We start from the raw sequence: 12338 nt of genomic DNA, 5'->3' as shown, positions 1-12338 counted from the left end.
GCTGGCGAACTGACTTGGAGAAGCCGTCTGCTGCTGTCAGCAGGGCGATGTGGAGGAACTCGAGCTGAGGGGACGGGCTGTGGTGTCTGCTGGCGCCAAGAGCCATTCAGTCCTCCATGTGTGGACTACCTGTGCCCTGCATGCTTCCAACAAAGTCTGACTCAGCTTCTGAGTGAGGCTCTGAGGCTTAGGGCTGACATGTCACTTGACCCCGGCAGGCGGGAAAGGAGCCCCGAGACGCTTCATTCCTGTGCCCACAAGGAGGTCTCCAGAGAGGCACTAGGGCTGAGCAGCAGAGGACTTGGGATTTGGGTCTCTTCCAGCAGGCGCTGCAAGAGGTAGGGGCCTTGGCACTGCCATGCTGCGAGAGAGCGTCAACGTTGGTTCCTCGTGAGGGGAAAGTCTGTCGAGGAGGGCCTGGGTACTAGCCACGTGGGACTGCTTTCCGGCCTGTGTCTGATGCAGACCACTTGGCCTGGGACGGTGGGTGGTGGCCAGTAACGGGCTTGCTCTGGCATGGGCCACCGATGGATTGCTCCATATCTGAGGGCTTGGTCACCTTGGCAAGACCAACTCAGAGTCCATGGAGATGTCCTTCCTCCCATTCCAGAAGTGCTTGGAGGCTGCTCTGGCCTCCACTGGTTCTGGGAGGTGGCGGACCAAGGGATTTGCTGGCCAGGGCAGCAGTGTTTCTAGGGTGCAATGCTAGGAGCAGGACTCCATGTGCTGTGTTCAAGGTCGGCTGATGGCTGTGGGAGGCCCCTAAGTTCAGGCCCGGGAAGCTCAGGATTGTCCTCATCCCCACCCTCCTGAGCTGAACCCACCCCTGATGCCCCCTCCTTGTCTGGCTCAAGGCCCTGGATGGGTCACCTCCCAATCAGGACCCTGGGCCAGGAGTGAGGTGTACGGCCTCGAGATGGTCCCTTCCCCTTTTTAGGCCTCCATTTTCCCATATGAACAATGAAATATTGGATAAGATCAGTGGTTTTTAAACTTTTTCCAGACCCCTTGTCAAATGAAATCTTATGTGAAGCCGAATATATAACATAGATTAAAATAAAGCTGATGTGAATAGGGTGGAGGGTGGGACCCGGGCCTCTGTCTACTCGGCCTTCCTTTACCCACAGCCCACAGGGTGCCACTGAGTTCTCCAGAGACTTCTAGGCTCTACCGAATGCAGTTTGAAGGCCACTACGCTACATGGTTATTTCAGGTCCTCCAGCTTTGATGGCCTGAGGTTTTGTAACTTCCTAAAGCCACTGGAGCCTAGCCCTCACAGATCCAAACCCTCTCCCAAGTCACAAAGGGAAGGCAGTGTGGGAGGAGCCACACTGCTGGCTGGCTAGCTGGGGACACGGTCACACAGTCCCCCAGGGAGAGCCACTCTCTCAGGCCCTCTGGTCAAACGCCTGCCACCGCTCACAGCAGAGAGAAAGGTACTATGTCCCCCAGAGCCATAGCCGCCACCAGGGGAAGCCTGGGGCCCGGGGTCTGGCCTGGTCCCCATCTCACCTGAGGGCCCTCGTCCGGCAGAGGCCGGGGCCTGGGGGCGGACGTCAGGGTTAGGGTCTTGATGTCGCTATCCCTACAGACTCCCCTGCCCATGCTGTGGCCTGTCCCTCACCTGACACTGCACAGCTTGGCAATTACAGTCACAGACTGGCTCCAGAGTCCCGCCTGGCTCAGATGAAGACAGTAATTTTCTGCGAGTTTCACTGGTTCTACACTCTTTTGTCTGTCCCAGGGGTCTCCTCTGCGGGGTCTTCCCAGGTGTCTTGTCCCTTCCTCCACTTACTCATCTCCACTCCCTTCCACCCCCACTCCAGGGCTTTCTCCCTTGGTCCTAGTCACCAAGACAAGCAACTCTTCCTGTCCAAGTATCCAGCCTGCTGATCAGGGTGTCTTGATAACCTTGAACCAGCAAACTACGTGCTCTGCGCCCTAAGAAGAACAGCCCAGGAGAGGCTGCGGCTGCTCTCAGCGTGGCCTGAATCAAAGGCCGCTGGATCAAAACCACCACTGGGGATAGGGCCGGGCTTTCTGTTCCCACCAGGTAGGGACAGGCTGGAGCCTTCCTGCTGGGTTTTAGCTTTGCATGTCCTTTGGTGAGGACCTACGCCTCATTCTCATCTGCTGGGCAGAAAGGATGTCTGTCTCCTCGAGCCCCAGACACTGGGCAGGCAGCCTCCATTGTTCTGGTCTGTGGTCAGCCCCACCACAGTGCCTCCTAAGCCTTCTCAGGCCACCCCAAGACCTGACAAAGCAATTCTCTGGGAACACTTCGGGTAGAAAAAGCCACTTTATTGAAGAGTCTCTGTCACAAGACCCCCATTTCTGCACCTGTCAGATTGGCTTTGGGTAGAAATTTCTGGTTGTCTTTCCTTCCAGTTTCTCTCTTTGTCGATGGCTTCCTGAGATTTGGCGTCTTTGGTGGCATCTGGGGAATCGTCAGTGACCATGGGGCCCTGGCCCAGTGCAGGAAGGGCTGGCAGCTGGCAGAGGGCCAGGGAGTGGCCAGCCCCGCAGCCCACAAGGAGTCCCGATGACGACCGCAGAGCCTGCACGGGCTTTGGGGCCCAGACATTGGCTTCGGTGCCGTCCCCGCACATGCCATGCTCGTTCCAGCCCCAGGAGTAACATGCGCCGCCTGTGAAGGAGACGGAAGACTGCTGTGGATGCGGTTTGGGATAACAGGGCTGAAACACTCACCCTGGGGGCACAGTGTCATCATAACCCCAGTTCACAGGAAGAAACCAAAGCTCAGTGACACTTGGTGGCACGCTCACCATCCCTGCTTCCACCCCTGCCCTCCTGGGTCTGCTCCTGTTCCCTATTTCCCACTCCCACCAACCCACAACTGTTCCTGCCCCAAACCTGGCTTTCCCCCTTGGCCCTTCCCTCACTGCCACCCCCAACACACACACACACACACACATAATCTAAGACCTGCCGACTCTATCTCCAAACACCTCTCACATCCTCTCACGTCTCTCCGTCTCCACTGCCATGGCCCTGGTCCCGACGCCGTTTTCTTGCATCTGGGCCATGCCCATCGCCGGCTAACTACAGGGCTGCTCACCATCCACTCCATCTTCAAAGAGTATCACAGTGACCTCTGACACTGCCATCTAATCACGTCACTCTTCTGCTTAGACCTGTTCGATGACTTACCACCGCTCTTAAGGAGGCCTTTCCTTGGCCTGTGAGGCCCTCAGTGACCTGGCTCCTGACTATCTTGCTGCCCTCCCTTGCACAACTCTCCCCGTACCTTCTTTCAGTTCCCTAAATAAGCCCTGTAGGGCCTTCCTTTCTCTCGAAGTCCTCGCTTTACTGGGCTCCAGATGTCCTCATGCTTTAGATTCCAGCTTAAATGTTGCTCAGAGGCCAGACTCGCGGCCACCCACTCCAACTTAGACTCCCGCCATTGCCCCTGTGCTCTCCCCTCACGGGCAGCAGGCAGGTGACTTGTGTGGTGGCGGGTTTACTATCCGCTCCTTACTAGCCCATCTGCTCTACAGTGGGAAGGAACGTGCATGTTCTGTTCACTGCTGTATTTCTAGCATGGGGCCTGGCACACAGTTGGTGGTCAGTAAGGGTTTGTCGACTAGACAAAAGATTGAAGGAACTCAGAGTCATACAGCCAGAAAGTCTCCAGCCAGCATTCAAGCGCAGGTCCCTCCCACAGTCCACGATGCTCCACTCCATCACATCACCTCTTCCTAGGTTGTGGACTCTTTCCTAGGGTCTAAACTCACTCACATTTTTCAGTAGTTGTTTAGAAATTTTTTTTTATGGATATAAAAGTAATACATCTTCATGGCAAAAAAGGAAAAAACAGAAAATATGGGATGAGTGTAAAGAAAAGCTGACAGCTGACTTCCGGAATCTTGCCCACTACTATGAATATTCTGGATATCTCTTTCAAACATTTAATTTTTAAATATCTGTGTATATTTTGTCCTGCTTTTATGTTTTTAATTTTTATTTATTTATTTATTTTAGGAAGATTGGCCCTGTGCTAACATCTGTGACCAATCTTCCTCTTTTTCTTTTTTTTCACCCCAAAGCCCCAGCACGTAGCTGTGTATCATAGTCATAGAGTTGTGGCTCTTCTATGTGGGACGTCGCCTCAGCGTGGCTTGATGAGTGGTGAGTAGCTCCACGCCCAGGATTTGAACCGGCGAACCCCGGGCTGCCGAAGTGGAACGCGAGAACTTAACTGCTACGCCACTGGGCTGGCCCCATGTCCTGCTTTTATCCCTTAATATTATAACACTAAAATTTCTCCATGAAATTGCAAATCGTTCAAAAAGTAAATTAAAAATAATTTTAAATTTTGAAATAGCTCAGCATACAGAAAGGTACAAAAATAATTTAACAGAAAGATACATATCCCCACCCAGATTTAGAACATTAGTTAACATTTTGCCATAGTTGCTTCAACCTTTCCCTTTAAAAAAACCAGTCAATCACGAAGACACAGCTTAACCCCCACCCCCATCCTTGCCCCTCCATCCATCCCCTCCTTCCTGGGAGTAACCACTACTTTGAAGTTGGTGTACATTATTTGCATGCTTGTTTTATATTTTTCTACCTATATATGCCCTTAAATACTATGTAATATTTTTAGTTTGTTTTAAAGATTTACATAAATAGTATCACTTAACTATGTATCCTTTTTGGTACTTGCTCTTTCCACTCAGCATTGTTTTTGAAATTTATCTGAGCTGATAGTTCTAGATCTAGTTATTTGAACTGTGCATAGTATCCTATTACGTATAAATCATATGTTACTTATCCATTTCCCTTCTGATGGACAGCTCTTTAATGATGATAGCTGTTGTTATTTTACTGGAAATATAATAATGTACAATAATATTATACAACAATACTAATATTGTTGCTATTATAAACAGCACTACAATGAACATCCTTGAACATGTCTCCTTGTACAGATTGGTGTTCCCGCAGGGGTGATTCCCACAAGTGTGAGTGTAGCGGGATTTACTAGGTGTGGCCAAATATAGCTCTCCCAAGTGGCTTCAGTCATTTCTGGTCCCATTAGCAATGGATATGAATCTGTTTCCCTCTCTCTCTGCCGTTAGACTCCTGTCATTGTGATAAGTATACGTAAGGAATTTGCATTTCCCTGACGAACAGTGAGAAGGAGCGTCACTTTGTTTATTATCCCTATGTTGCCTCTCCTGTGAATTGCACGTAGACATTCTTTGCCTCTTCTGTTCTTTGGTTGTTTATCTTTTTCTTATTGATTTGTATGTTTTGTGTATTCTTTTGTTTATATATTCTTTGTTGTTACATGCATTGCAAGTGTCTCCTCTCAGAAGTTTGTTTACGGTGTCTTTTGTTATATAGATTTACGTAAAATGCTGCCTGACTGCCCATTGTGGAGATTAAACAATTTCCTTAACCTGTATCCTATTATCAGGTTGTTTCTAATTTTTCATTATTTTGTATAACATTCCTATGAACATCTTTATGCATGAATCTTTGTCCATCTCTCTAATTATTTTCTCAAAGTAGATTCTTCGAATGTGAATTCCTGGTCAAAGGGTATGGACTTTTTGAGACTCCTCAATTCTGAGCACTGCCAGAGCACCTTTCAGAAAGGCCACTGGACTGTAACCAGCGCAATCTGGGGGGGTGTCTGTTTCACTCCAGCATTGACAGTATTTATTAGTTATTATGTTTAAAAATCTTTCCTAATTCGAGGACCAAAAATGGTATCTCATTGTTTTAATTTGTACTTTTTTGATTACCACTGAAATTGGAAATTAATTATGTTTCTCAGATATTTGTATTTCCTCTTTTGTGTATTGTCTGCTTCATATCTTTTTCCTACTTAGTATAGAAGATTTAAGTGCTCAGACCCAAAAGCCAGATGAGCTGGGTTCAAATCCCAGCTCCTCCATTTATTAGCTGAATGACCTTGGGCAAGTTACTTAGCCTCTCTGTGCCTCAGTTCCCTCATCAGTTAAAAGGGGATAATAATAGTACCTTTATCATAAAGTTGTTTACAAGGATTAAATGAGTAAGTATGTATAAAATACTTAGAATGGTACCTGGCACATAGTACTATATAAATATCAGCTATTATTATTATCAATTAAGAGCCTTGTTGTTTTAAAGATTTTTATTGTAAGAATATTAATTCTTTCTCTGCCATATCTGGCATAAATACTTTTTCTCAGTTTAACTTAAAATTTTGTTTTGAGTCTTTTGAGATAAATCATAAGTTTTATGGTTCCATGTAGTAAAATTTGTTGATCTTTTACCTTATAATTTCTTCCAGTGCTTGTAAGAATTGAAAACCTATTCCTATCCAGATTGGAAAATATTCTTTTTGATTTTTCAATGATCTGAATTTTTTAATCTCTTCATTTCACTCATTACCACTGAAAACCTGCTTTACAGACCATTCTTTCACAGAGGGAGGCTGGCTGGCCCGGGACTTCCCTTTCCTTTTCCCTGGTAGGAAGGCAATCACGGGCCAAAAGCTTGCGTTAGGGGAAACACAGATGTCTGCCTGTTTAGCCGGCGAGTGAGGAAACGCACACGGAGAGGATGGACCCCAGGCTGCAGCTCCCACAGTTATGCGGGAGTTTCAGCCAGGTGGCTCTGCGGCACGAGGTGGGAGAGTGGAAGGCTTGGTACCTTCAGGCCCAGCTCGGCACCTGGCGTGGGCTTCATGCCAGGCCCTGGTGAGTGGCACCAGCTGACGGTCAGCAGGAGTGGGGGTGGGAGGAAGGCAGAGCTGACCTACCAGCAGGACGCGGTGCGATGGGCAGCTGGCAGGTCCCTTTCCTCCTGCCAAAGGACACATGCTCCAAGGAAGCGCACTCAGGCCGGGGCAGCCAGAGGCCTCATGCCAGGCCTTCATGCCCACTGGGTCGAGAAGCCTGGCAAAAGGCCCGAAACATCTTCCCTCAATACTTCCAAAGAAGCCTACTCGAGGTTAGGTGCTTTAAAGTCTTCACTTCATTTAATTCCAATGTCCATGTGAGAGCCCTGGTTTATAGATTATTCTCATTTTACAGATGAGGAAACTGAGGATCTAGAACTCAGGGCAGGGTGGTCTGAATCTGTAGTGAACTCTGCACATTGTATCCCAGGGCTCGCCACATTTATTCTATAAAGGCAGATAGTCAATATCTTAGGTTTGAGGGCCTCATTCAGTCTCTGTTGCACACTCTTGTTCTTTATTATAACCCTTTAAAGACCATTCTGAGCCTGCAAGGCCATACCAAACAGGCCCCGGGTCAGATCCGGCCCGTGGGTCGTAATTTGCCAGCCCCTGGCATATAAAGAATACATATAATTTACCATAGCCTGGGCTCTGCTTTCCCAGGTCCCACATTACCAAACAAACATCTGTGTGATAATGGTACCCCTGTCCCCACCTCCCTCCCAGGGTCGCTGGGAGGAGGGCTGCATGAGCTGAGGCATATCTAAGGCCCCAGCACAGTGCCTGACACTGGTGACAGCTCACACCCACATAGGAAGCAGACCACGGGGGAGAAGGGAAGGCAGAGAAGGCCACGCCAGTGGCAAAAGGCACAGAGATGGAGGGCCACCAGCAGATGGGAAGGCCTAGGGTGGAACGACAAGAAGTTTGGGGCTCCTGAACACTTTACACAAATCTCCTACAGAAAAAACCAGGCAGGGGCCGGCCCCGTGGCTTAGCGGTTAAGTGCACGCACTCCGCTACTGGCGGCCCGGGTTTGGATCCCGGGCGCGCACAGACGCACAGCTTGTCGGGGGCGGCATCCCACATACAGCAACTAAGAAGGATGTGCAACTATGACATACAACACTCTACTGGGGCTTTGGGGAGAAACAGGGGGAAAAAAAAAGGAGGAGGATTGGCAATAGATGTTAGCTCAGGGCCGGTCTTCCTCAGCAAAAAGAGGAGGATTAGCATGGATGTTAGTTCAGGGCTGATCTTCCTCACAAAAAAAAAAAAAAAACACACCAGGCTGCTGAACTCGGCAAGTGCAAGACTGGCGCTCCCCTCAACAGAAGGACATCTTTAAGTACTGAGCTCCACCAGCATTTTAGAATGGGTTTCACCCGCCCCCTGGCCTCACTTAGCACCACCTTTTCAGGGGCACAGTGAAGACGGGAAGGCCCTCTGGACTCAGCGAGATGCCACTGTGCAGGCTGTTCTCAAGCAGAAGTGAGAGGAAGGAGAATGGGCAATGGCGAGCCTCTCGCTAAGCTAACTGGAATCTGGAACACCCAGTTTTCAAAACAGCTGAGTTACAGGACGATGCCTGGCTTTACAGAGGCCTCTCTGCAGTGTGCTGGCACTTGCCAGGTCCTTGAGGACTCTGAAATCCTACTTGAACGATCTGGATCTGCTTTACTGGCCCCAGGGCACACGGCTGAGCCCGGAGTGGAGAGCCCACAGTTACAGAGGGATTCCCCAGCCTCTCGGAGTTCAGGTCCCTGCTCACGGGGCTCAGTGGAGCGGGCCTGATCCAGGCTGTGACAAGTGATGGTGCTCGCGGCCCACCACACTGTGTCAACCTAAGAGCCCTGCGGGCAGTGGAACCTCGGGACTGGCAGGGTCCCTGGCACAGGCTGGACACAGTACCCAAATCTGCTCAGGCCTTGTGGCACTACCTGAGCTTCTTGGCAACTCAGGTCCTTGGAGGGCCTTATGCTGCTGGGACTGCAGCCCAGCGCTAGGGAGGGGGCAGCATTTCTGCTGGGGGGCCTTGCCTAGGAGAGGCAAACACGTGAGCATGTGTGGCAGAGCCTCCTGGCTGTCCCTGAACCACAGAGGAAGACTACATTTCCCAACTGCTCTTGCAGCTGGGTGTGGCCAATGAGATTCAAGCTGGAATGTTCTGTAATAGCTTATGGGACCCTTCCTTAACAGACAGATGGCATGCACACTTTGTCTGTTCTTTGTCCCTTCCTCCAGCCTGTCACTGCGAATGTGGAGCTCAGGCTGCCAGCTCAGACCATGAAGATGAGGGCTGCAACCTGGGGATGGGGCTTCTGTTCATGCAAATGTCACCTTAATTCCCACAGCAACCCTCCGAGGTGTTTTACCTCCATTTTCCAGATGAGCTAACTAGGCTCAGAGAGGTGAAATAACTTGTCCGTGGTCACACAGCCATTCCAGTCTGGAATGGACTGGAACCCAGGACACCCAGGTCTCAGGCTCCTTCACTAATTCCATGTGAAATGGTAATAAAATCACTGAATACTTGGTGTACGCCAGACTCGGTGACAAGTACTTTATACGTATTAATTCAATGAATCCCCCCAAGCATGTGAGGTACACCGAACATCAGCCCCATTTCCAGGGAGGTAGCATGAACTGGTCAAGGTAACAGCTGGCAGAAGCAGGACTGGATTCAAACCCAGCAGCCTGACTCCAGGACCTCTTCAGTGAACATACTGTCCTCTAGCAAAAACCCTGCTTCCAAGATAATCCAGAAAAGGTATAGAGTAACAGTCCACCTGATTGGCGACAAGATCAGCATGGAAGGCAACACTGTAGCTGGTGAGAGAAGCACTCTGCAGAGGAGCAGAAACCTCCCTGAGCCCTTAGGAGCACTGGGGCCGAGGAAGCCGCACATCTATCTGGTGGGGTTGGGAAGAGGAGGGGGACATGGGGGTGAAAAGGCAGGCAGCTCTCATCTTCATGGTCCCCTTGTCTGAGCTCCTCCCGCCAAAACCTCACAAAGACCTGGAGCATCAGCCAGGGCTGCTCTCCTGCAGTACCAGGCAGGGGGAGGGGAGGTCTGAGGACCTCACGGAGAGGAAGGCTCTGGGTTCAGGAAGCTGGTAAACGTCAGTGTGGACACAGCCGGCCGTGGAGCTGGGCAAATTTGGGAAAAACTTCTGAGTGTCCAGCCACCCAGCTCACAGGGATCCCACCCTTTGGGCAGTATTGCTGGGATGGGCCCCAGGGTCCTGCTGTGAGCAAGGAATAGTGAGTGAGGAACCCGGAATTCAGTCCTCCTGCAGCGTTTTGGGTCTAGGTGGCAATCTGAGGGTAGAAAGAAGAGGCTCAGGTCCTCACCCTCTCTTGCCCGGACAATGACAACAGCTACTCTGTCCTTTATGCAGAGGCAGCTGGCCTTGGGGAAGGTGGGGAATCAGGCTGAAACAGTGTGGACTAGGTCCTCCCATGGACAATTCCCTGACTCCTCACCACTGACGAGACCAAGTCCAGGCCTCTGAGCTGGCTCTCAAGGCCCTCTGTGGTCCGCCCCTCTTTCCCAGCCCTCTGTCCCAGCCCCGCGGGCTCGCTGCTGCTCCCCGGATTCACCCAGGCCTTTCACACCGTCATGATGTTGCTCAGATGAGTCATTTCTTTCATCATGTGGGTGTCTCTTCTGGCTTGGCCTGTGCTGGACACAAGACCCAGAAGAGGAAAATTCAGTTTCTGCCCTCGGGGCTTCCAGTCCACTGGGGAAGCAGCCATGGAAATGATGATTATGGGGACAGATGGCACGTGTGCACAAGGAGGCACGCACAACGTGTGTACTGCAGCACGGCTCGTAATTGCAAAAGATCGGCGTAACCCCAACGTATCCATCAATAGAGGAGTGTTTAAGGAAACGATGATTTGACCCCACTGTTAATAATCTGCAGCTATTAAAAATAATGAGGTAGAGCTCTATGGCCGGACCTGGGAAGATATCGAACACATTCTTAAGAGAAAATAGGTTACAGAACAATAGAGAGAGTGTGATTTAATTTATGAAAAGCCTCTATATATTTCTGTAAGTATAGATCCTGAAGAATACATCCCAAACTGAGAACAGTCTTTGAGGAAGAGAGGGAGAAATGGGTGAAATCGTTTGTCCAAGTATATAAGAAAGCAATAACATAGGATGATAATCAAAAAATAACTGTATTTCTAAGGGACAGAGGTAACACAGAGGAGGGGATGATATGCCCTGTGGGGAGAGGAGGTGGGTGTCACTGAAAGGTCCAGAGATTAATTCTTAGCTGGGTTTTGAAGGATCAATAAGAGTTCACCAGTCTTAAATTTGCCCACTCTGACCTGCTTTCATTGATCCCGATAGCATCCTATTTTGCTGCTGAGAACAGAATGGTGGCTGGGTGTAGGGCTAGAACCCACTGGGCTGTTGGAATACTGTTAATTTCACTTCCCCTGAGCTTCTGCAGGACCCAGAGCTCTCCAAGTACACACCACACCCCTCCTGGTTCTACAGGTCTCACCAGGCTGTGAGCTGGGGACAAGAGTAGGTGCTTGGAGCAGGGCACACGCATCACTCAGTCCTCAGGCACATGGGACAGGCACTCAGGATACAGCGACTGAGTGGAAGTGAATTCTTCTGGGCCTTTCCCTTGCCCACAGTCTTTATGCGCCCGTTCTGGAGAGCAGCAGGGGAGGGGCGCGCGCGCACACACGCGCACACACACACACAAAATGCTGAAGTTGGGTGCCGTCGACCCAGTCCTGTGCCTGTGCCTTTATTCCCTGGTCTGTGGCCAGAGCTGCCTCCTGGCCAAGGCCTCAAGAACAGACAGTGGCAAGTCTCTGTCCCTGGTCACACCGCCCGGAAGAGAGGCTGCTCTTGCAGAGAATGGCCATTGTTAGTGCAGGACCCTTCCAACAATTAGTCCATCCACCACTCACCAGGGCCAACGAGGCCCTCGAGGCAAGCGCTGAAGCAGCAGGAAGAAGCCATTCCAGAATCAGACAGTGGGGCTGTTCGCACACAGAATTATCTGGAGATGTTTTGGGATCATGGCCCATACTGCCTCAGGGAAGGCCGTAAGTGGAAGTAGGCTGGTCTAGGATCCCTTCCAGCCCAGGACCATGGCCCCACTGAGAGTGGGGTGAGAGGAGGAGATGGGCGGTGAGGACTGGAGGCAAGGGGGCCGGTGAGGAGGCTGTGGCTGTCCACCAGGTAAGAAAAGATGAGGCCCTGAGGAAGAAGGGATTTAGGAAGGTAACATTCAAAACACGGCCGGAATCCGGCCACTTCTCAGCAGCCCCATCACCGCACACCGGTACTCCTGCAAGGGCCTCCTGACTGGTCCCTCGGAATCCACTGCCCCTCGTGGTCTATTCTCCACACACAGCCTGAGTGATCCTGCTAAAACCTAAGTCAGACATGGCACTGCTCTGCTCAGAATCCTCCACTGCCTTCTCCGACTCAGATAAACAGCAGCTGGTCTCCAGCTTCCTCCCGGACCTCATGTCCTATTGCATTCCACCTTGCTGACATCACCACAGCCACAGTGACTTCCTTACTATTCCTCAAGTAGTTCCTGTTTCCCACCTCAGGGCCTTTGCACTTGCTGTTCCTGCTGTCTCCAATGCC

The 12338-nt window shown here is 50.6% G+C and overlaps 1 protein-coding gene across 4 annotated transcripts in view; it reads right to left on the bottom strand.

Annotated features, from left to right (window-relative positions):
• Nucleotides 1-2286: 2286 nt before the first annotated feature.
• The window catches only part of SERGEF (secretion regulating guanine nucleotide exchange factor), a 207262-nt gene continuing 197210 nt past the window's right edge, over nt 2287-12338 (bottom strand). For all 4 annotated transcript variants that reach the window (XM_087433135.1, XM_087433133.1, XM_087433136.1 and 1 more), the window contains one exon: nt 2287-2647. In XM_087433135.1, the coding sequence (XP_087289261.1) occupies nt 2301-2647 (347 nt within the window). In that variant the 3' untranslated portion in view covers nt 2287-2300. The remainder of the gene's footprint in view (nt 2648-12338) is intronic.

This window comes from Ceratotherium simum, chromosome 7 (assembly GCF_057802395.1).
Source record: "Ceratotherium simum simum isolate JZ-2026a chromosome 7, ASM5780239v1, whole genome shotgun sequence".
In the NCBI taxonomy this organism is placed as follows: domain Eukaryota; kingdom Metazoa; phylum Chordata; class Mammalia; order Perissodactyla; family Rhinocerotidae; genus Ceratotherium; species Ceratotherium simum.
This window is presented reverse-complemented; position numbering and strand designations above follow the sequence as displayed.